Source organism: Anolis carolinensis, chromosome 1 (assembly GCF_035594765.1).
Source record: "Anolis carolinensis isolate JA03-04 chromosome 1, rAnoCar3.1.pri, whole genome shotgun sequence".
NCBI classification, from domain to species: Eukaryota; Metazoa; Chordata; class Lepidosauria; order Squamata; family Dactyloidae; genus Anolis; species Anolis carolinensis.
Window position 1 is genome coordinate 364,683,493 of NC_085841.1, and position 24,901 is coordinate 364,708,393.

The 24,901-nt window shown below is 44.7% G+C and overlaps 3 protein-coding genes across 3 annotated transcripts in view; 2 read left to right on the plus strand and 1 right to left on the minus strand.

The window, feature by feature from the left end:
* Nucleotides 1-1,413: 1,413 nt before the first annotated feature.
* lrr1 (leucine rich repeat protein 1) lies at nt 1,414-11,281 on the plus strand. Its single transcript, XM_003227992.4, has 4 exons — nt 1,414-1,693; nt 4,822-4,920; nt 5,525-6,252; nt 9,857-11,281. The coding sequence occupies exons 1-4, from the start codon at nt 1,520-1,522 to the stop codon at nt 10,122-10,124; spliced, it is 1,269 nt and encodes a 422-aa protein (XP_003228040.1). The 5' UTR covers nt 1,414-1,519; the 3' UTR covers nt 10,125-11,281.
* Nucleotides 11,282-16,425: 5,144 nt separating this feature from the next.
* Nucleotides 16,426-18,235, plus strand: mgat2 (alpha-1,6-mannosyl-glycoprotein 2-beta-N-acetylglucosaminyltransferase). Its single transcript, XM_062968719.1, has one exon. It carries the CDS (start codon nt 16,707-16,709, stop codon nt 18,093-18,095), a length of 1,389 nt encoding a protein of 462 aa, XP_062824789.1. The 5' UTR covers nt 16,426-16,706; the 3' UTR covers nt 18,096-18,235.
* A 2,787-nt stretch (nt 18,236-21,022) lies between these two features.
* Nucleotides 21,023-24,901, minus strand: part of dnaaf2 (dynein axonemal assembly factor 2) — a 32,364-nt gene continuing 28,485 nt past the window's right edge. Inside the window, exon 4 of the mRNA XM_016997722.2 lies at nt 21,023-23,021. Coding sequence (XP_016853211.2) covers nt 22,548-23,021 — 474 coding nt within the window. The 3' untranslated portion in view covers nt 21,023-22,547. The remainder of the gene's footprint in view (nt 23,022-24,901) is intronic.

The window sequence follows — 24,901 nt, forward strand, 5'->3', positions numbered from 1 at the left end:
ACTATATTGTACTGTATCACTATACTGTAATATTATTAGTAATATTACATTTAATATATAATTACTATATTGAACTGTATCGCTATACTGTAATATTATTAGTAATATTACATGTAATACAGTATATCATATATAATTAGTATTATTATATTGTATTACTATCGGTATTATATTTCATTACATTATAATATTATTATCACTGTTATATATATGTACAATATATTATATTATTATGCATTCAATATATTATATTATTAGCATAGCACAATATTAGCATTAAATTACTATATTGTACTGTATCACTATAATGTAATATTATTAGTAATATTACATGTAATATATTATATATAATTAATATTGTTATAGTGTCAGGGGAAACCCTTACCTTTACTACTGTATTATTATGAATATTATATTGTATTACATTATAATATTATCACTATTATATGTATATACAATATATTATATTATTATACATTCAATGTATTATATTATTAAATTACTATTTTGTACTGTATCACTATACTGTAATATTATTAGTAATATTACATTTAATATATAATATATAATTAATATTATTACATTGTATTATTATCAGTATTATATTCCATTACAGTATAATAATATTATCAATATTATATGTATATACAATATATTATATTATTATATATTATATTGTATATTATACACAATATATTGTATATATAATATACTAGCTGTGCCCGGCCACACGTTGCTGTGGTGAAGTATGGTGGTATAGGAAATAAAGTATTGAGGAATTGGTGGTAGTTAAGGTCAAGGGTAAAGGTTTTCCCCTGACATTAAGTCCATTATAAATGGGTTATATAGCTGTGTGGAAGGGCCTTGAGTCTACACTGCCATATAATCCAGTTAAAATCAGATAATCTGTATTTTATAGGCAGTGTGGAAGAGGCCTAAGTGAGGCCTAACTCTGCCTGTCCCCTGGGCTGAGTGGGTTGCTAGGAGACCTCATGGGTGGAGCTTAGCCTTCTAACTGGCAGCAATTGGATTAAAACAATTACTCCTCTCCCTCTAATTAGGACTTTATTTTTCTTTTCTTTTTGTTGTATGAACGTAGAGGCATGGATGAGGGGTTGTGCTGCCAAGTTTAGTGTTTCTGGAATGTATAGTTTTGTTGTTTTGTCCTAGGCCGAAATTTCATTACCCTTTTTTATATATATAGATATCATATTATTAGCATAGCATGTTACTGGAGGATGTGCATTGTCATTATCATCTTTAGCTTTATTATTACTCCTCTGTGGATGGGGACGTGCATTGTGTTGCCTTTTACTCCCCAGCCCTGAATGTGACTAGATCAGAACTGAATAAATACTATGGGGTCCTAGGATGAGAAGGTTCCTTATCAGGCAATGGCTTAGACAGCTGTAAAGGGGGAGGGGCTTGGAAGAGCCGGAAGCGGAAGTCCTTGCCCCTGCCTCAGAGCGGGTGCGCGCGCAGGCGGGCGGGAAGTTCGGTCTCGGTGTCGTGAGGGGAAATGAGGCTCCCGTGCGAGGTGTCGGTGTCCAGCCGGCTGCTCCCTTCGGCGGGGCTGCGGGGCCCAGGCCGCGCCATCAGGGCCGTGCTCTCCCTCGGAAGGGCCGCCGGAGGAGGGAGCGGGGCCCGGCTCCTGCTCAGCACCGCCCGGAACAGGCCCGGGTCCCACTACCAGGTAGGCTTGCCTTGCGGAACAGGCCCAGCCAAGGCATACGAGGGTCTCTGGCTGACTGGCACAACCCGGAGATCCCCTGACATTAAGTCCAGTCGTGTCCGACTCTGGGGGTTGGTGCTCATCTCCATTTCTAAGCCGAAGAGCCGGCGTTGTCCGTAGACACCTCCAAGGTCATGTGGCCGGCATGAATGCATGGCTCGCCGTTACCTTCCCACCGGAGCGGTACCGATGGATCTACTCACTCGAACTGCTAGGTTGGCAGAAGCTGAGGCAAATACAGGAGATTCTCACTTATCCAACATAAACGGGCTGGCAGAATGTTGGATAAGCGAATATGTTGGATAATAAGGAGGCATTAAGGAAAAGCCTACTCAACATCAAATTAGGTTATGATTTTACAAATGAAGCACCAAAACATCATGTTACACAACAAATTTGGCAGAAAAAGTAGTTCAATACGCAGTAATGCTACCGTGTTTCCCCGAAAATAAGACCGTGTCTTATATTAATTTTTGCTCCCAAAGATGCTCTAGGTCTTATTTTCAGGGGATATCTTATTTTCCCATGAAGAAAAATTCACATTTATTGTTGAACAAAAAATGAACATATAATATATTCTGTAAGTAGTTGTCATCACAAACCAGCATATCCAGACAAACTGTGAATCCTAGCAAGAATTTCCTGTTACTACCATTATTTCCATGTACAACATTCTATGGTATGTACATTTACCGATCCTGCATGCTCTGGTGTTGTGTTCGACGGGCATGCTTCCAAACAAAAACTTTGCTAGGTCTTACTTTCAGGGGAGGCCTTATATTTAGCAATTCAGCAAAACCTCTAGTAGGTCTTATTTTCTGGGGATGTCTTATTTTAGGGGAAACAGGGTATGTAGTAATTACTGTATTTATGAATTTAGCACCAAAATCTCACGATATATTGAACACATTGACTACAAAAATGCGTTGGATAATCCAGAACGTTGGATAAGCGAGTGTTGGATAAGTGAGACTCTACTGTATCCACTGTTATAGTAATACAGATTTTTTTTCATTGTCATGAAACCTATAATTAGTTCAATGCACCAATATGAATACGAATCCAAAAAACGCATTGGTGAACAATAAAACAAAGGACTGTTACATACACAGTAAAAATACAGTAGAGTCTCACTTATCTAACATTAACGGGCTGGCAGAAGGTTGGATAAGCAAATATGTTGGATCATAAGGAGGGATTAAGGAAAAGCCTATTAAACATCAAATTGGATTATGATTTTACAAATTAAGCACCAAAACATCATGTTGCACAACAAATTTGACAGAAAAAGCAGTTCAATATACAGCAATGTTATGTAGTAATTACTTTATTTACGAATTTAGCACCAAAACATCACAATATATTGAAAACATTGACTACAAAAACATTGACTATTGTGTTGGATGATCCAGAATGTTGGATAAGTGAGACTCTACTGTAGTGGGAGTACAAAGACAAGTATCCACTGTTATAGTAATAGATTTTTATTCATTGTCATGAAACCTATAATTCAATGCACCAATATGAATACGAATCCAAAAAACGCATTGCTGTACAATAAAACAAAGGACTGTTACATACACAGTAAAAATACAGTAGAGTCTCACTTATCTAACATTAATGGGCTGGCAGAAGGTTGGATAAGCGAATATGTTGAATAATAAGGAGGGATTAAGGAAAAGCCTATTAAACATCAAATTTGGTTATGATTTTTGGTTATGGGCCCGGGCTGTGGCGCAGGCTGGAGAGCAAGCCAGCTGCAACCAGCTGCAATGAATCACTCTGACCAGGAGGTCATGAGTTCGGGTCCCGCTCGGAGCCTGTGTTTGTCTTGTCTTTGTTCTATGTTAAAAGGCATTGAGTGTTTGCCTATATGTGTAATGTGATCCGCCCTGAGTCCCCTTTGGGGTGTGAAGGGCGGAATATAAATGCTGTAAATAAATAAATAAATAAATTTTACAAATTAAGCACTAAAACATGTTTTAAAACAAATTTAACAGAAAAAGCAGTTCAATACGTAGTAATGCTATGTAGTAATTACTGTATTTACAAATTTAGCACCAAAATATCACAATATATTGAAAGCATTGACTACAAAAACATTGACTACTGTGTTGGATAATCCAGAATGTTGGATAAGTGAGACTCTACTGTAGTGGGAGTACAAAGACAAGTATCCACTATTATAGTAATACAGAATTTCTTTGAATGTTTTTAAACCTATATTTAGTTCAATGCATCAATATGAATACAAATCCAAAAAACGCATTGCTGTACATTAAAACAAAGGACTGTTACATTCACAGTAAAAATATTTTTCTCTCAAAAGATGAATTGACTCCTTCTCATAAACAATAATTGTTCTTTACTGGGAAGTAGTAGACTCCAAATGCACAAATTGACTCCTTATATATAATTAGTTATTTCTTTACTATGAATAGTAGACTCCAAAACCATAACCGGTTTCAACTCAAGAGAGTCTTTACCAGGTGGAATGCAGCCTATTAATTTTGTTTTTATGAGTTTTTTATATATAGGGAACACATATAGTGGCTAAAGGTTATTTACAATGCACGTGGTTACATGAGACATACAAGATAGAGTCTCATTTATTTATTACAATATTTATATCCCGCCCTTCTCACCCAATAGGGGACTCGGGGCGGCTTACAATAAAACACATATATAAAATTGTACAATACATTGTGAATCAATTAAAAAGTTATTAAATTACATCAGACTTATCCAAGCCTCACTTATCCAAGGTTCTGGATTATCCAACCCATTTTATAGTCAATGTTTTCAATATATTGTGATATTTTGGTGCTAAATTCGTAAATGTAGAATTACAGGTATGTTATGTTGTAATTCTATATTTACGAATTGGATAAGCGAGGCTTGGATAAGTCTGATGTAATGTCGGTCATGTGGAGGGAGGACTATATTCTTTGTTTAAGAAAGCTCTGTGGAATCCATGGGATTGCCATCAGTCTACACTGAGAAAGTGAAAACACATTCAATCGGCTGTAAGCATTTGGCATGTTTATTGTACACTTATAGGTCTCTTGTGTTCCTTTTTCTTGAAACAGCTGAGAGAGAATGTGGAGCACCTTTTCACCAAGTTTGTGGAGGAAGGAAAAGCCACGGTGAGGCTGAAAGAACCAGCTGTGGACCTCCACCTCAGCAAGGTAGGGCCACACCAAGAGGGTCTTCTGTACTCTCTCTGGGAACAGGTTGCATTGCTTCTATTGAAACTAATCAATGGAGTTGGCTTTGTTCTTGCAAGCTCTTTTTAATATTGAGATGCTCATATGAATTCAGCGCCACTGTGACTATTTGTTAATTGTGATGAAGATGATGCTAAACAAATGTGTATTGACTTCATTCCTTTCTAATTTCCAAAGATTGGCCTCATGGTGTTCTTATGTATGTTTGTCTCATGATTCAAAAAGTACTAGCAAGCTTGCAGAAAAAAGGAGGGAGATGGGATGGAAATGTACATTATCTGGATTGTTATACTGCAGTTGATTATGCTAGACGGACTAAATATTGTACATTGAGCACACTGTACATTGGCAAAGCTTAGCACTCAAAGAGACAGATTAATATACCCAACCACTGTTAAGGTTGTTTCTATTTTTCAAAGCCTCCTGCTTCTCAATCAGTTACAAGTAGTCAAGACAAATTAGTGAAAAAAAGTGAACCTGCAATTGTTGATGGCCACCTTGTGAAGAGAAAAAGCAGGGTATAAAGAAACATAAACATAATAATTGTCTGCTCTTTTGGCTGCAGGCCAATGTCAGCCAGCTGAAGACCTTCCTGTCTGCAGTGAAGCTGGCTCACCGAGGCTCTGACAAGGAAAGCTTACCACTCTCCACCTTGGTTCCCCCAAAAGCTTCCGAGATTGAGAAGCCAAAGACGAAACTGACCATCACTTCAAGGAAGGACTATCCTTTGACCCAGAACTTCCCGTACTCCCTGGAGCACCTCCAGGCCTCCTACTGCAAACTCGCCCGCATCGACATGCGCATGCTTTGCCTGAAAAGCCTCCGGAAACTGGACCTGAGCCACAATCGGATTAAAACCCTTCCGGCGACAATTGGAGACCTGGTGTACCTTCAGGAGCTGAACCTTCAGGACAATCAGCTGGAGTCTTTTGGGGTGGCCCTGTGCAACTCCACCCTCCGCAAGTCGCTCCAGTCCCTGGATCTTAGCCAGAACAAGATCAAGGCCCTTCCGGCGCAGTTCTGCCAACTGCGGGAGCTCGTTCACCTGAAGTTGGATGACAACCACCTTGTCCGGCTGCCCTTCAAGATCGGGCAGCTTAGCCAGCTCCGCTTCTTGTCTGTGGCTCGGAACAAGCTCCCCTTTTTGCCCAGCGAGTTTGTAAAGCTCTCTCTCGAGAGCCTGGATTTGTTTGGCAACCCTTTTGAGCAGCCCACACCTCTCCTTCCCCAAATGCACCTGGAAATACCCTTGACGTTATTAGAATATGCTGCAAGAGCAACAGTCAATTACAGGTAAAGGTGGGGGGACTCTCTCAGAACTCTAAGAAGGATAACACCTTCTCTTCTCCCTCTCAAATGTAGATTTAAAGCATAATGGTGATACCTACTTGGAGTGTTTCCTGTACATATGCAATCTTTTATATTGTCTTTGCACTCCCAAATCCTGCAGTTCTCATCAGGATTGCTGCTCAGGATGGGGAGGCTTTAACCACACCTCCATCTCCTGACCAGTATCTCTGGAGGGTTGGGTAACCTTGCCCCATTGCAGCTGCAAGCACAGGGGGCAGGCCCACAGGCATGTTAGGAGCTCACTAGGGCCCTTCTATACTGCCATTTAATCCAGATTATCAAAGCAAATAATCTGGATGCTTTATTGCAGTGTAGAAGGGTGCCTTGGAGACAGTACTGTGCTGAGTAGCAAACCGTCTATTGGCTGGGTGTGGTGAGAGATAATCTGTTATACCTTTTACAATAGTTGGTGGATAAGTAAAAATACAGAGTTCTCAGGCAGGAGAGCTTAGCCTCACACAGCAGAGGAATCTCCACAATAGTCAGCAATTTGAAGCTGTTGAGAGTAACTTTTCTTCAGTCCCAAGTACAGCCAGCTTTCCATATTCCTTGGGATTGGTGCCACAGGTCCCCAGCAAAAGTGGGGAAAACACAAATAAAAAACCCTACATATTGTTTTACTTGAGAAGAACACTTCTCCAGGAATTTCTCCTCTCTGCCATGTGACTGTGGTCAACTTTCTTTAGTGAAGTTTCACAGGAGGACCTAGATTTCTAGAGTTGATCATATTAAACCTGAAAATGTGGAGGTCTGAACTAGGTATTTGATAGTTTATCTTTCAAGGGGAGGAGGGGCACAGAACTTTGTCAAGTTTGCAAAGTGGTAGATTAAAGTGGTCGAAGGGTGGGATGCAAGTGTGGTGTGGCATAAGAATCAGGATAGCTGTAAGTCAGAAAGGACTTGAACAACAATGGGATAATTGCATGATTAGTGGGTCTCTAGATGTGGCTGGACACCAACCACAGTATCCATCACCATTGGTTGTGTTGAGTAGGACTCCTTCCATTTTTCAATCCCACAGCCTTGGAGGGCTGCACATAGGCCTGTCCCATTATACAACTGTGTTATACAGTTGGCCCTCCACACTTGTAGATTTGACTTTTGCAGGTTTGGTTATTCACAGATCTGATTAAAAATATTATTTCTAGAAATCCTCCAGTGCGACTCTGATCAATGTTGATGTTGGAGGACCTAGAAACTCCTAGAGAAAACACCTCTTTAGGAATCTCACCTCTCCAGCTAGACTCTGGCCAACTAGTTGACAGCATGATTACATAGAACAGCGTTTCTTAAGCTGGGGGTCGGGACCCGGGGTGGGGTCGCGAGGGGGCATCAGAGGGGTCGCTGAAGACGATCAGAAAAACATATTTCTGATGGTCTTAGTAACCCCCTTTGGCAAAGAAGGCTGAAGATCTCACAAATCCTCACACCAAAAGCCCTCCTCCTGCTGTGATTGACTGGCCTCTCAGCCAAGGAGAAGGCAGTTTCTGAGACTCCCAAGCAGGGAGGGGAGAGCAGGTGTGCTCAGCACATGGCAGTGTGGTGTGCATGCACAGGTAAGGGAGAGCGCAGGAAGCTGGAGGGAGGCTCATGCCAGCAAGTCCCTTCAAGGGGTGGGGGAGAGTGGCCCAGTAGCATCATGAGGTGCAGCAGGAGCAGCTTAGGTAATAAGTAATACTATTTATTAGAAAAAAAGTATTTCCCAATGTTTTTTATTAATGCTCCCATTGGAAAATGCATAAGGATGTGGGTGAACCACAACTTCCAAAATCGTGGATCAATCCTCCCCAAATCCCACCAGTATTCACAGTTGGCCATGTTGCGTCTGTGTGCCAAGTTTGGTCTAGATCCGTTGTCAGCTGGGTTCAGTGTTCTTTGGAAGTGAGTGAACCCAGTTTAGTTCAGCTCTATCATCAGTGGAGGTCACAGGGTGTTGTGGATTGCTCTTCTGATTCTGAGGGAGAAGGAGGGTTGAAGACAGCACTTGGGGATTTAGGGTTAACTGGTGGAAGATGAGAGAGGAGTGATAGCAGATATGGCAGAGATCCCTACTTTTTTGGAGCAATGAAGAGAGAGAAGGCAGGAGGAGGTCAGCTAGGTTAGCAGAGAAAATGCTGAACAATCAGACCTCGCCCTAGAGTCAGCTGTGCTGGAAAGCTCAGGGCTATAAATTAGGAGCAAGGCTAGAGCCCAGTGCTGGCTGCAACTGTCTTACTTTTGAGAAAGAGCCTGAACCCAGCATTGTGTCTAGCGTGGAATCTCTGAAACCTCCTGTTGACAATTTATAAGCCTGTTTATCAAAGACTTTATTTGATGTCTGCTGCAAAGATTTGTTTTGAGTTTGCTTGAAGATTAACATCGAGATATTACGTTCTGTTTTCTAAATTGCATTCTTTATTTTGGCTGAAGTAAAGCTCTTTTAGTTGCTTTTATTTGTGTCTAAGGCTGTTTCATTCTACCCCCTTCCCCCCCCCCCCCAAAAAAAATCTTATTAGTGTTCAAAGTTGGTCATATTGGGTATTTGTGCCACGTTTGGTCCAGATCTATCAGTTTGGTGCACATTGCTGTTGATATGGGTGAACTAGAACTCCCAACCTCTGAGGTTAGTCCCCTTGAAACCGCACCAGTATTCAAAGTTTGGCATGTTGGGTATGTGTGGCAGGTTTACTAGTCCCATCACCAGTTTGGTACAGAGTGCTCTCTGAGTGTTGGTGAACTACAACTCTCAGAATTCAAAAATCCCAGTAACTACAACTCCCAAATGACAAAATCACACCAGTATTCAAATTTGGGCGTATCAGGTATTTTTTGCCAAATTTGGTCCAGTGAATGAAAATACATCCCACAGATCAGATATTTACATTATGATTCATAACAGTAGCAAAGCGAGAGTTATGAAGTAGCGGAAATAATTTTATGGTTGGGGTCACCACAACATGAGGAACTGTATAAAGGGGTCACGGCATTAGGAAGGTTGAGAACCAGAGACATAGAAGGATTTTGAGATTCCTAGAAAGCCTAAAAGAAGCAGTATTGTTCCTTTGTTTTACTTTCATGGTAGCCCTGCGCCCCTGGCCTGTGAATGTGGAGAGCTGAATAATATGTGCAATGTTGCCAGAAGGCTTTAGTTGTTTTCTTTGTCTTCCTGATAACATGGACTATGCTTGTTATCTATATAAAAGCTGTGCTTTAAATTTTCATCACGCGGAGAGGGTTTTTTTGTACTTGTCGGTGGGAAAGTTTTAGATGCTTTTTAGCTCAGACTTCCAGGTGTGTTTTGGGGTGGAGGTTGTGTCAAAGAATCTCACGAGTTGAGACCCCAGGAGCCATCCAACCTGCTGCTTTTGGACAGGAAGAGACCGTGCCTCTAGGACAGGCATGGGCCAACTTTGGCCTTACGCCAGGTATTTTGGATTTCATCTCACAATTCCTAACAGCCTACTGGCTGCTAGGAATTGTGGGAGTTGTAGTTCAGGGCTCCCAAGTGCCATGTAGTGTTTGAGAGAACCAAACCATGCATTCACTCTCATCCTTGATTCTTTCTCAGAGTCCCTTACGGCCCTCATCTCCTTCCCTCCCACCTCTGCGTCGACCTGGACCTGGCCAAGACCTGTCCCTGCGGGCGCTCCTGCTTGAACTGCTTCATCCAGACCACGCTGACCATGAACCTTCACAGCGTGGCCCACACTGTGGTCTTGGTGGACAACATGGGCGGCACTGAGGCCCCCCTTCTCTGCTTCTTCTGCTCCCTGACCTGCTACTCATCCTTCCTGGACAGACATCTGCGCAGCAACAGCAGCGGCCGGGGGCCCTGAGCACAGCCTTTTCTCCTCCTTCCCATTCACCAGATCCCTGGCCTTTTGCACATGCTCTGGTGCCTCTCTGTCGACCCTGAGAAATTCCCCATCTCCTGGTTTCTCACAGATTGTTAGCAGGATACAGGACAGGCTTTGTTTGGGCTTGCTTGGTGTCTGATGTGTGTACTTGCAGCCCAAAGGACAACACTGCCTGGAGACCCCTATGTTGCGTGGGATCTGAGGAATTCTATTGAGTAAGGAATACTGGGTCAATACTAGACAGCGAGCTAGCTAATCTCTTTCCTTTTACATCATCCTAAAAGAGGAAGGAAAGGGAGTTTGGCTTTTTGACAGAATGCAACTCAGATGAGGAAACTGTGTTGAAGGGAGGACAAGGCAGTTTAGGGCTCTCTAGATATTGCTGGATCTCATCTCCCACCACTCAAGTGGTTTGAGGTCCAATCAAACCACTTGCTCCTGGCTTGTTTGTCTTCCCTGAAACTGTTGTTTACTTATTGGGATTCTTTGTTTTTGATGGGAAGCACCGGTCCCTTCACCTACACCACTGAGTGGTCGGTCCTTTGACTCTCTTAAAACTACACTCCAACCAAGAATATAATGACTTGTCCTTCTAGTTAGAAATGGGAATGCTCAGTAGATCTTCTCAAATGCCCCTTCTACACTGCCGTATGAAATCCAGATTATCTACTTTGAACTGGATTATTTGGCATTGTAGACTCATAATCTAGTTCAAAGTAGGTAATGTGGATTTTCTGATTTGATAATCTGGATTATATGGCAGTGTAGAAGGGGGCTAAGATAGATCAAACAGAGTTCACAGTGATTAGAAGCCTGGCTGGCTTGGAATGAAAGATTTTTATGCATAGCAACAGAACTCAAGTCTTCAAAAACTGTCAAGTTTTATTTCATATCACAGTTGAACACTCAATCCTTGAACACGGTGCTCTTGCTGAACATGTACCAGTGTATGTGTGTGTTTCTGCAATGTTTATTAAAAATCCTTGCCTTAAAACACATTCCACCAATGTTTACTGACATATTGATGAAAAACTGTTATATGCAGAGGTATTTGGGAAAGGTTTCCTGACTAATCCTCCAAGCAGCTACACGAAAACCCTCTTATTTGGTTACAAAATAAAGTACATGAAGATGCAGGGGTTGTGTGCAGTTCTGTGTGTGTCTTCTGCTTGTTTGTTGCCTTCCTAATTTCAGAGGACTTCCTTGGGCGAGGAGCAGGTCTCTTGGTGGCCAGGGACAGGAGATGTGGAAAATGCTGAATGGTGGAAAGAGGATGGAGGGAGGAAGGAGTCTGAGGAAGAGGGGGGCAAATTGGAGGAGGAGGAAAGGGGAAGACGAAAGGGTGGAAGGACAGGAGGAAGAAACAGGATTGAGGGAGAGTAGCATAAACGGGTGTTGAGGCTTGATGCCCCAGAATCTCTAGTATCTATATTCCAATCAGAAAACACGAGATGAGTAGAATTTAAAATACAGCAATTTTAATCTGCAGAGTAACACTTAGATAGAAAAAGCAAGTGTTCCACTTTACACTGATCTGCAACATGGGTTTTATAATTGACCAGAGCAGAATACAGTCCCTTCTACACTGCCATATAAAATTCAGATTATCTACTTCGGTACTCTGGATTACATGGCAGTGTAAGGTAAAGGTTTTCCCTTGACATAGGTTCAATGTCCGACTCTGGGGGTTGGTGCTCATCTCCATCTCTAATCCGAAGAGCTGGCATGGTCCGTAGACACCTCCAAGGTCATGTGGGCGGCATGACCGCATGGAGCGCTATTACCTTCCCACCGAAGTGGTACCTGTTGATCTACCCACATATGCATGTTTTTGAACTACTAGGTTGGCAGAAGCTGGGGTAACAGCGGGAACACACCCCGCTCCCCGGATTCGAACTACTGACCTTTCAGCCAGCAAGTTCAGCAGCTCAGCAGTTTAACCACCGAGGGTATGGCAGTGTAGAAAGGGCCTAAAATAAACGTGCACCCAGACAGGCAAATCAAACCTCTCTCCCTTTCCCTTTTTTCACACTTCTCCCTCTCTGCTTCTGCCCTTCCCTTGGGGCCTCTATATGCACACACACATACGAGGGCTATCCAGAAAGTAGGCTACATTTTGGATTTTAAAAAGATCAAAAGTATAGGATAAATTTAAATTTAGCCACGTTTCTTATAGATAAATGAGTTTGAAAAGTACTGCACCAGTAAATTCCCCGCTTGTGTCGTCAGCTCTTCCCCCTTCTCCCTTCCTGCAGCATAGCCAAAACGCTGCGCTGCCAGCCACGGCCCCATTGTTGGAAACGGAGGAGAGAGGCGGCAAATGTACTGGTGCAGTACTTTTCAAACTCATTTATCTATAAGAAACGTGGATAAATTTAAATGGGGATTACATGAGATTGTAGTTTTGGGATGTGTCTTTCAGCTGCATATGGTAAATGATTTATCGTATACTTTGATCTTTTAAAAATCCAAAACGTAGCCTACTTTCTGGATAGCCCTCGTACATACATGATTTTTGTTGAATGAAATTAATGGGATACAAAACATCTAGATTGTTAAATACTGTACGTCTAATGCAGATATGTTGTCCCCGCAAACAAATATATTGCAATATTCTATCAAATCTTTCCCTCCCATATCTAATAAAATTACTTTTTCTATCTACTTTAAATCTAGTAAAAATAACAGCCTGCATAAATAGAGGAGTCTAGTGCCTAGATTGAGGGAAGTCATGCCACCCCTCTCCCTATTTTACTTTGGTCAGACCACTTTACCTGGAATCACTGTCCAATTCTGGGCACCGAAATTGAAGGGAGATGTTGACTCTATGCTGGAATGTGTCTAGAGGAGGGAGACTCAAAGGATCAAGGGTCTGGAGAACAAGCCCTATGAGGAGTGGCTGAAAGAGCTGGGCATGATTAGCCTGCAGAAGAGAAGGCTGAGAGGAGACATGATGAGGGCCATGGATCAAGATGTGAGGGGAAGTCAGAGAGAGGAGGAAGCAGACTTGTTTTCTGCTGCCCTGGAGACTTGGACGAAATAGAGCAGGGGTCCTCAAACTTTATAAGCCGAGGGCCGGTCCACAATCCTTCAGACTGTTGAGGGGCCGGATTATCATTTGAAAAAAAATGCAAACTAATTCCGATGCGCACTGCACATCTCTTATTTGTAGTGCAAAAACAACAAGAACAAGAACAATGAAAGAACAATACAATATTTAAAAATAAAAACAATTTTAACCAACATACATTTATCAGGATTTCAATGGGAAGTGTGCTCCTGCTTCTGGCCAATGAGATAGTCAAGTTAATTAGGATTGTTGTTGTTGTTGTTGTGCCTTCAAGTCATTTCAGACTTTGGGCGAGCCTAAGTCTAAAATATATTTATTTACCCTGTTTCCCCTAAAATAAGACATCCCCAAAAAATAAGACCTAGTAGAAGTTTTGCAGAATTGCTAAATATAAGGCCTCCCCCGAAAGTAAGACCTAGCCAAGTTTTTGTTTGGAAGGATGCCCAACGAACAGAACACCAGAGCATGCAAGATCGGTAAATGTATGTACCATAGAGTGTTGTACATGGAAATATTGGTAGTAACAAGAAATTCTTGATAGGATTCACAGTTTGTCTGGTTATAATGGTTTGTGATGACAACTACTGTACAGTATATAATAAATGTTCATTTTTTTTGTTCAACAATAAATGTGAATTCTTCTTCATGGAAAAATAAGACATCCCCTGAAAATAAGACCTAGAGCATCTTTGGGAGCAAAAATTAATATAAGACACTGTCTTATTTTCGGGGAAACACGGTATTATTTATTTATTTACTGCATTTATTTACTACATTTGTATCACACCCTTCTCACCCCAAAGGGGACTCAGAGTGGCTTACAAATTACATTCACATACAATACATTATATTATTAGCATAGCACAATATTAGCATTATATATTACTATATTGAACTATACCACTATACTGTAATATTATTAGTAATATTAGATGTAATATAGAATATATAATTAATATTATTATATGGTATTATTATTAGTGTTCTATTGTATTACATTATAATATTATTATCAATATTATATGTACAGTAGAGTCTCACTTATCCAACACTCGCTTATCCAACATTCTGGATTATCCAACGCATTTTTGTAGTCAATGCTTTCAATATATCGTGATATTTTGGTGCTAAATTCATAAATACAGTAATTACTACATAGCATTACTGTGTATTGAACTACTTTTTCTGCCAAATTTGTTGTCTAACATGATGTTTTGGTGCTTAATTTGTAAAATCATAACCTAATTTGATGTTTAATAGGCTTTTCCTTAATCCCTCCTTATTATCCAACATATTCGCTTATCCAACATTCTGCCGGCCCATTTATGTTGGATAAGTGAGACTCTACTGTATATACAATATATCATATTATAAAACTGACGGCGGGGGCCAAGTAAATGACCTCGGAGGGCCCCTTAGTTTGGGAACCCCTGAAATAGAGCAATGGCTTCAAACTACGGGAAAGGAGATCCACCTGAACATGAGGAAGAACTTCATGTCAACCCTCCTGTTCAAGGAGCTCCACTGGCTGCCATTTACTTTCCGAGCCCAATTTAAGGTGCAGGTGCTTACCTACAAAGCCCTGAACGGTTTGAGACCATCCTACCTCCATGACCGCATCTCCGTCTATGAACCCACGCGTTCACTTTGGTCATCTGGAGAGGCCCTGCTCGTGATCCCGCCTGCGTTGCAAGCGCGGTTGGTGGGGACACGAGACAGGGCCTTCTCTGTGGTGGCCCCCCGACTCTGGAACACCCTCCCCAAGGATCTCAGACAGGCCCCTACATTGGCAGTCTTCAGAAAGAACTTGAAGACCTGGCTGTTCCAATGTGCCTTCCCAGATTAATAGGCAATCTCCAACACCAAGTCCCATAAGCACTTTATTAGAATTAAGATCGTATATCGCACTCTGCACTTGCCCTAGAAGCCTTATATTTCACCTGTCACATCAGCACTTTTAATCTTGTACCCATTACTCTGGCCCGGCCCAGTTTTATTGTGTTTTAGCGTATTGTTTATTGCTTGTTTATACTGTTTTAATTGTTTTTAATTTGCCTTTTGTTTTGTATTGTTATATTGTGTGTTGAGGCCTTGGCCTTTGTAAGCCGCATCGAGTCCTTCGGGAGATGCTAGCGGGGTACAAATAAAGTTTAATAATAATAATAATAACTTCCTGACTCAGAGAGAGAGCTGTTCAGCAGTGGAACTCTCTGCCTCGGAGTGTGGTGGAGGCTTTTAGGCAGAGGCTGGGTGGCCATCTGTCGGGGGTGCTTTGGATGAGATTTTCCTGCTTCTTGCAGGGGGTTGGGCTGGATGGCCCCTGAGGTCTCTTCCAACTCTAGGATTCTATGATTCTGCCTGCCTCCTCATTGAGGGCCCTGGCTTCTCTTGCCAATGCTGACGAGGCCTTGAAACCAACCTCCATGGAGGCTCAAGTCAGGCCGAGGCCAACTTGGGCCTTCCCTTGAGGCATTTTGGACTTCAACTCTCAGCATGCCTCACAGCCTCAGGAAGGGGAAAAGGAAGGGGCCTGAGGCTGTGAGGCATGCTGGGAGTTGAAGTCCAAAATGCCTCCATGGAGGCTCAAGTCAGGCCGAGGCCAACTTGGGCCTTCCCTTGAGGCATTTTGGACTTCAACTCCCAGCATGCCTCACAGCCTCAGGAAGGGGAAAAGGAAGGGGCCTGAGGCTGTGAGGCATGCTGGGAGTTGAAGTCCAAAATGCCTCCATGGAGGCTCAAGTCAGGCCGAGGCCAACTTGGGCCTTCCCTTGAGGCATTTTGGACTTCAACTCCCAGCATGCCTCACAGCCTCAGGAAGGGGAAAAGGAAGGGGCCTGAGGCTGTGAGGCATGCTGGGAGTTGAAGTCCAAAATGCCTCCATGGAGGCTCAAGTCAGGCCGAGGCCAACTTGGGCCTTCCCTTGAGGCATTTTGGACTTCAACTCCCAGCATGCCTCACAGCCTCAGGAAGGGGAAAAGGAAGGGGCCTGAGGCTGTGAGGCATGCTGGGAGTTGAAGTCCAAAATGCCTCCATGGAGGCTCAAGTCAGGCCGAGGCCAACTTGGGCCTTCCCTTGAGGCATTTTGGACTTCAACTCCCAGCATGCCTCACAGCCTCAGGAAGGGGAAAAGGAAGGGGCCTGAGGCTGTGAGGCATGCTGGGAGTTGAAGTCCAAAACCCGTCGAAGGCCTCAGTCGGGCCTAAGTTTCTTCAGTCCTACCTGAGCGAGCGTTTTCCTCAGAGGAGAAAGACAGGAAGAGGAAAGGGAGGAGCCTAGGCCGGAGGCGGAAGCGGCGTCAGTCTGCCGGCGTCAGTTTGCAGGCGTTGCTCGGGCGGAGCGGAGCCGCCTCTCGCCTCGCTCTCTCCCCGCCTTCCGTGAGGCGATGCCTGGGCGGCGGAGAGGCCTTTCCCCGCTCGCCTTCCTCCCCGCGGCGCCTTCTCTCCGGAGGCGATGCCTGTGAGCCCGGGCCTGCCCTCGGCCCGCCTTTGGCCATGAGGCTCCGCATCTACAAGCGCAAGGTGCTGGCCCTGCTGCTCGGCCTGGGCGCCGCCGCCGCCTGTGCCTTGACGCTGTGGAGGAGGCCCGAGGAGGAGGGCAAGGCCTCTCCCTTCACGCCCCACTCGCCCGCCTTCCCAGCGACCAGAGGCCTGCCTTTTCGTCTCCCTCAAAACGCCTCTGTCTTCCCGCCTTCGAGTCTCCCCGAAGAGCAAGGCCTCTCTGGGCCCAACGCCACTCTCCGCTTGCGCTCTTTAATCTACCGCCTCAACTTCGACCAGCCGCTGCGCAATGCTGACAAATGGAGACCGCGTGAGGAACACGACGCGGATAACGAGGCACCGTGGTTGGTGCTGGTGGTGCAAGTCCATTCCCGCCCGGAGCACTTGTCTCTATTGCTCGACTCGCTCCGTAAAGCAAAAGGCATCGAAAACGTGTTGTTGGTGCTCAGCCACGATGTTTGGAGCCCGGAGTTGAACGCGCTGGCCAACGCCGTGGACTTCTGTGCCGTCCTGCAGATCTTCTTCCCCTTCAGTTTGCAGCTCTACCCGGACGAGTTCCCGGGACCGGACCCCCGCGACTGTCCCCGCGATTTGGGGCGGGCGGCTGCTTTGCAACGCGGCTGCCTCAACGCCCGCTTCCCGGACGCCTTCGGGCACTACCGCGAGGCCGCCTTCGCCCAGGCCAAGCACCACTGGTGGTGGAAGCTGCACTTCGCCTGGGAGCGGCTGCGCGCCTTGCGGGACCTGCCCGGGCCCGGCCTGCTGCTCTTCCTCGAAGAGGACCACTTTCTGGCCCCCGACGCGCTGCACGTCCTGCGCCGGCTCTGGGACCTGCGCCAGCGCGAGTGCCCCGAGTGCCAGGTCCTCTCCTTGGGATCCTACGCCACCGTCCGTGCGGATGATGCCGACCTCCCCGCCAAGGCCCGGGCGGCTGAGCTCAAGACCTGGAAGTCCACTGAGCACAACATGGGCCTGGCCTTCCCCAGAGAGACCTACCGGCAGCTGGCCGCCTGCGCCGAGGCCTTCTGCACCTACGACGATTACAATTGGGACTGGACCTTGCAGCACCTGACCGTGGGGTGCCTGCCCCGCTTCTGGAAGGTGCTGCTGCCCCAAATGCCACGCGTCTTCCACACCGGAGGGGACTGCGGCATGCACCACAACAAGAAGAAGGACGACAAGGCCTCTCCCGCTTGCCACCCAGCTGCACAGATCCACAAAGTGGAGGTCCTCCTGGCCGCACACCGGAGATCCCTCTTCCCAGAGGCCATGGCCCTCAGCAAGCGCTTCCCGCTGGCCCCGCTCAGCCCCCACGTCAAGAACGGCGGCTGGGGGGACATCCGCGACCACGAACTCTGCAAGAGCTACCGGCGGTTGCAGTGAGGAAAGGGATCGAGAGGGCCACTGCTGTCATCGCCAAAGCCAGGCCTGTGATAATGATACGACCAAGACCAGGCAGCCTCGTCTTGTGATTGTTATTATGGCGGAACCGGTCATTAAACAAGAGAGAGAAAAAGGGGAAAGCGTGTTCAGGTCTTCTCTTTTGCAGGAATGGCAAAAGGGGTCGCGCGGAGACATAACGTATGTGCAAAAAGGCCAAAATAGTAAACATGCCTTGAAAGAAGGGGAAAGGCATGTTCAGGTATTCTCCTTTGCAGGAATAGCAAAAGGGTTGTGTGGAGACATGATGTATGTGAAAAAGGCCAAAACAGTAAATGTGTTGTTGAAGACTTTCATGGCCAGAATCACTGGGTTGCTGTGGGTTTTCTGGGTTGTTCTGCCATGTTCTAGAAACATTCTCTCCTGATGTTTCGCCCACATCTAGGGCAGGTATCCTCAGAGGTTGTGATGTATATTGGAAACTAGGTCAGTGAGGTTTATATATCTGTGGAAGGTCCAGGGTAGGTGAAAGAATTCATGTCTGTTTGAGGAAAGCGTGAATGTTCCAACTGGCCAGCTTGATTAGTGTTGAATAAAGAACAACATTGAGAAGACAGGGGGATTCCAGACAAGAAACAATCAGGGCCAGCTAACTCATCCCAACAAAGGATTCCAGGGAGCAGGCAGGCTTTGAAGCTGCCAGGCTATTCAGTGCTAATCAAGGTGGCCAATTGCCACATCCAACAGACATTATTCCACAGATATATAAACCCTACTTGGTCTAAAACTATTTAGTTGCTTGTGATTTCCTTTTTTTTCATCATTTTAAAATGGATTTGTTATGCAATGCTTTTGACACGAAATAAATAACTTGCCTAGTTTCCAACAAACCTCACAACCTCTGAGGATGCCTACCACGAATGTGGATGAACGTCATGAGAGAATGCTTCTTGAACATGGCCATACAACCTGGAAAACTCACCGCAACACAGTAAACATGCCTTGAGAGAAGGAGGAAAGGCATGTTCGCGTCTTCTCCTTTGCAGGAATGGCAAAAGACGTTGCACAGAGACAGAATGTGCAAAAAGGCCAAAACAGTAGACATGCCTTCTTCGCCAGAGGTGTTCCCCGGGCCTTTTTTTCGCAGGGTGCTCCCAACTCTTTCCCGACAAGCTCTTTTCTAAGTGAAGGATTCAGAAAAGATCAGGAGAACATGTTTGATTTTCTCTTTGATAAAAAGTGGAAATTACAAATAAGAAGTTACTTAGTGACAGAAGGTGCGAAGAAAGACTAAAACAGTAAATATGCCTTGTTTACTCTGAGGTTCTTACCTGGACCCTTTTATGGGGTGCTTCCAACTCATTTCAGACAAGCTCTTTTCTAAGCAAAGGATTCAGAAAAGAGGAGGGGAATGTGTTTTGATGTTCTCCTTTTCATGAGGAAAAGCGGGACTCACAAAATCAGAATGTCAAGAAATGATAAAACTAGTAAAAACTATTGGCCAGAAAATTAAACGGTTTTTTGTTTTTAACCTTTTTGGGCCTTTGGATGAAGTGTCCCCTATACACCAGGCATGGGCCAACGTGGGCCCTCCAAGTGTTTTGGACTTCAACTCCCACAATTCCTAACAGCTGGTACACAGTCAGACAAGGTCATTTTCCTTATTTAAAAAAGGAGGAAGATATGTTTGGGTTTTCTCATTTTCGGGAAGAATCATGAAGCCAGAAGGTGAGGAAGCTAACAGTAAATACTTCTTTGTTTACTGAGCAAATAATGGATGTGTTGTCAAAGGCTTTAATGGCTGTGTTGCAACTGGGTGGCTGCGAGTTTTCTAGGTTTATCTGGCCATGTAGCATTCTGTCCTAATGTTTCACCCACATCTATGGCAGGCATCCTCAGAGGTTGTGAGGTCTGTTGAAAACTAAGCAAGGGAGGTTTATATATCTGAAATAATGCCCAGGGTGGGAGAAAGAACTCTTGTCTGTTTGAGGAAGTTTCTCCTGTCTTTGAGTGTTGTTCTTCATTTGCTGTCCTGATTTTAGAGCTTTTAAATACCGGTAGCCAAATTGTGTTCATTAAATAAAAACACTCAGAAAACAGGAAAATTCCAGACATGAAACAATCATGGCCAGCTGACACCTCCAAAGAATTCCCCCAGGCAGGCCTTGAACCTGCAAGGCTATTAAATGCTAATCAAAGTGGACAATTGCAACATTCACGTATGCCTCCAACAGAAAAGTGTTCTTTCTCCCACCCTGGACATTATTCAATAAATATATAAACCTATTTGCAGACCTCACAACCTCTGAGGATGCCTGCCATAGATGTGGGCGGAATGTCAGGAGAGGATGCTTCTGGAACATGACCCTACAGCCCAGAAAACTCACAGCCACCAAATAATGGATGGTTTTTATCTGGGCCTCTTGATGTGGCGTCCCCAACACAATTGGACAAAAGGATTTTTCTTTTGTTTTCTTTAAGGGATGGTCTCAAATAAAAGAAGATGTGAATGTGTTTTGGTTTTCTCCTTTTCATGAGGAAAGGTGGTGACAGTAAATACTGCTTGTTTGCTGAGCAAAGAGCGAAAGGCTTTTACCTGGACCTTTTCCGGAGGCATTTCCAATATGTTTGGACAATTCTTCTTTTTTGGAAAAGTGTTGCTTTCCACTGGCTTTAAAAAGACCCCTTTCTCTTTGAACTTGTTCAGATTTGCTTGAAATTTGGCATCTTAATGCCCTCGAAAGCAGCATTCTCTTTTATTTGCTAATATGTGTTTGTTATAAGACAAAAGGAAAACCATTTCTTTTCACTTTACTGTAGAAATATGCAACCGTTGTTTTTTTTTAAGCCGGGGGGGGGGGGGGGGGAGAAGAGATTTGCCAAAATAATAAAAGAAAATCATGTTTTTGTAATACGAATTACAAGGTTCCTGGTTTGGAATAATCTATTTTATTTCAAATTATTACAAACTTAAAGGATTTGTATAAAAAACACAACATGTAAAAAGAACAGCGTTGATGAAGAACTTGGCAACTATTTCAGGAACGAAACCAAAAAACAACTGTACAACTACTAGCCTTCTGATATTGAAACCATTCAGCTTTCAGGTTTGGACGGCTCCATTGAACAAACAGTTCAAAAAGAGGTTTGGGTGAGGAAGGAGGAGAGGAGAAATAAGGCACTTCAGCAATAGCTAAGCAACAGTATTGTCTATGAGAGAGACTGAGTTGTGAGGCTGTTCCTAGAATCAGAACTATCAAAAAGTTGGTTTTTGGGAGGCTGAACTAAGCCATCCATCCCATTTTTAAAGCACTATCCATTGGGGTGTTCTTCGTAAAGTTTGTGCGTTTCCCATCAGAAAATGAACTCTATATCCCAGGCCTTGATCTTCTTGATATGGAAATATATTTCCTAGGATTTTTATAAGGCAGGAGGGAGTTTGTATTGGGTCCTTTGAAGTCTCTCCGCTCCATCTCAGTCTTGAACAAGTTAAAGGTGATATTCGGATTCCTGGCAGGAGCCCCTCCGCCCAGCTTTTCCAACCTGTGTCTAAATCTGAAGCAGTGTTTGTGTGCTCTACAGTGGGGCAGCAAAAAGGATGGCTGTTTACTCGCACTTGCTTTGAAAGCAAGAGATTTGTATTTGGTATGAGAGAGATGGGCCACCCAAATTAGGGCTTGAGAAAAATAGACTTCCCAGAGGTCTGTATTTTCCTCACAAGAATGGCAGGAGCAGGGTCACCAATATCAAAGTGACAAAAAATGATGCACATAAGGAAGGAAGGGTTCGTTTTGGCAGGTGCTGCGGAAGCAAACAGGTTTACCTGGTTTGGTATTGGTACATTGTTCTACTGGTGGGATGGTTAAACAGTATAAAAGGTACATATAATAGGGACTGTGTGGCCATTCTGCTTCTGCTAGACACCTACAATAAGCCCCACTGAGGACAGGCAAGGGGAAGGGATGAAGGGAACTGTAGTTTAGCAAGTTCTGGAGGGTCTACCTGTTCTATGACCGGATTTGCACCTGAGAAGTGTCCTATAATGAGGTGAGGATTTGAAAAAGAGTGTTTAGCCCAAAGATTAGGCTGCTCTTTGCCATTTAGTTGAAGAGAACTGGCCCAAGATAGAGGGAAAGTGGAAGGAAAGGCATTGCACACACAACCCTTGTGAATGTAAACAGGCATTGTGAGATCCCACAACTTTCTAAGACACTTCAAACTGAATTCCTGGCTTATCAAGGCAGAAACGAAGGAGCAACTACAAGGAAGGAAAGCTCAGAATAATAAACCGAGCAAAGGCCTGTGTGCTGCTCTCCAGCTAGAGCATATTCAGGTCAAAACAAGTCAACTGGACCTAAAGGAGTTGCCCTTTGTCTTCAGAGATTCTCTAAATCCTTGGGACAGGTCACAATTCCATGTAAATGTGGGTCCCTGCCAAAGCTTAGCAGGGCAAAATCAATCCAGTTCGTACAACAATGCATTCTGGAAGGTGACTGCGCAATGTGTGGTGTGCTGGCTGATGTACTGCACGCTCCCGTCCTGCATGTTGGTCTCCTTGATCACGGCAGGTGGGGGCCTGTCCTTGGCCCCGTGTTTGTTTTCTGCAGCATTTGGGTGCCTTTCTTCCTCCTCTCCTGTCTGGGCCGGTCTCCCTGAACTGGGCTGGGATTGTGTTGCGGACGGGGCTCTTTTGCTCACCGGGGAAGAAAGTTCTGACTCATGTGATTCTTCCTGAGGAATTGCTGATGGGCCGGGATCACAGGGGTCAAGTGCCGAACAATGGCTGGGCCCCTTGCCAACTTGTCCCGTTGTTGCCAGGGTTGCAGGCGAGCCTGAAACCCTCTGAGATTCTACGAGGCCGTTTTCTGCCTCGGTTGAAGGTTTGCAGCCATTGCCTTTTTCACCGCTCTCTGCCCTGGGTCCCTGGGCCTGCAAAGAGAGAGGGAGGAAGTTACTTTTGTAGACCAAAGGTGGAAAAGTACTGCTGAAAGCACTATCAGCTAGCTAACAGGAACAACCTGGGTTTCCTCCCCAGCAGGTCTCTGTGCTCATGCCGTGCAGCCGCGTTTCCTGTAAACAGAGTCGGTTGGTGGGGATTTCACAAGACTCTCAGCAGAACTCGGCATACAAAGCCATGGGGGCTGGCTTTGAGGCACGGCTGCACCACAGCCACCAAGGAGAAAGACAGTTGGGAGAGACCTCCCCAAGGGCCACCCAGCCCAACTCCATTCTGCCACCATCCAAGCCCTCTCAACAAGGAGCCTATGCATAAAAAGAGAAGGAGATTCCAATGGATTCCCAAGCAGTTGAGGATTCCACCACCAAACGGTTCTTACTGCCAGAGAGTTCTTTCTAACGTTCAGGCGGAATGTCTTTTCTTGAAATTTGAATATGATTCCATTTTGTTTTCATCTCCAGAGTGGCAGAAAACAACCGTGTCCCCTCACCCCCTCTTCTATGTGACATCCTTTCCAAATACTTAAACATAATTCTCATGTTCCCTTCTCTCCATTTTTCTTCTCCAAGCTAAACACAGCCAGCTCCCTAAGGTGCTCCTCAGAGGGATTCATGGCTTTTATAACCTTGACCATTTTAGTTGACCTTCTCTTGACCCCTTCCATCTTGTCCATCTCCTTCTTGAATTATAGTGCCCTGAATTGGACACAGGGATATTATTCCAGGTGAGATCTGAATGAAAGCGGAATAGAGTGGGACTGACCTCTCTTGATCTGCACCAGGCGTGAGCAAACTTTGGCCCTTCAGGTGTTTAGGACTTCAACTCACACAATTCCTAACAGCCAGGTAGTTGAAGTCCTAAACACCTGGAGGACCAAAGTTTGCCAATGCCTGCTATAGTCTGTCACCATTCTCTCCCACCAAGATCAAGATGGTGATTGCTCCCCTGCCTTTGGTGATACTTCCAGAGGAGGTTAACTTCATCTCCCTCGCTCTCCAGCAACGCTGCTCTTGGATATGAATGGCTGTGAGTCTGTGGCCAACAGACTTGAGTTCCTGCGCGGCAGAAGAGGGTTGGACTGGAAGGGCCTTGTTTCTTCCAACTCTAGGATTCAGAATAACTAAGTCTCCTGTGTGTAAGGGGGTCTGCTCTATTCTAAACAAATAGGAGGATTCTAGCCCATGTGCCCTGCCTTCTTCGATTGTGGGATTCTGTGGAACCTGAAATGGCTCCTTCCAACCTTCAGAGTCGCTGAGGGCGGATTTAAAGTTGCCTGCAGCTTCCTCTGACCACAGGCCACCTGTGCTGCTTGAAAACCTCAGGCTGGTTCTATTTACACAGCCAGGGAATGACACAAACTGGCCTGGAGGCTGAGCTGGATCCAACCATGAGATACTGACCAGCTGGAAGGTGTCCAGAGAAGGGAAGCCAAAATGGTCAAAGGTTTGGAAGCCATGAATCCCTCTGAGGAGCAGCTTGAGCAGCTAGCTATGTTTAGCTTGGAGAAGGGAAGGCTGAAAGGGGATAGGAGAGCTGTGTTTCAATATCAGGATTTCACATTGAAAAGAGGGCAGTTTTCTGCTGCTCTAGAGCGTTATAGGCAAACTCGAGCCCTCCAGGTGCTTTGAACTTCAAGTCCCACAATTCCTAACAGTTGGCTGTTAGGAACTGCAGGAGTTGAAGTCCAAAACACCTGGAAGGCCCTTGTTTGCCCATGCCTGATATATAGACATGAATTGAAAAGATCTTGGGATGACCTAGAGTGATCCTTCATGACTGTGTTCTCCCATGTGCTAACCTTTCAGGCCTGAACCGGTCAACATATGAGAGAACCCAACTGGGGTGGATCACT

Coding starts and splice junctions, on each gene's coding strand:
- lrr1 (XM_003227992.4), top strand. CDS start 1,520: ATGAGGCTCCCGTGCGAGGTGTCGGTGTCCAGCCGGCTGCTCCCTTCG. Junction 1,694..4,821: donor GGCCCGGGTCCCACTACCAG/GTAGGCTTGCCT, acceptor TTCTTGAAACAG/CTGAGAGAGAATGTGGAGCA. Junction 4,921..5,524: donor TGGACCTCCACCTCAGCAAG/GTAGGGCCACAC, acceptor TTTTGGCTGCAG/GCCAATGTCAGCCAGCTGAA.
- mgat2 (XM_062968719.1), top strand. CDS start 16,707: ATGAGGCTCCGCATCTACAAGCGCAAGGTGCTGGCCCTGCTGCTCGGC.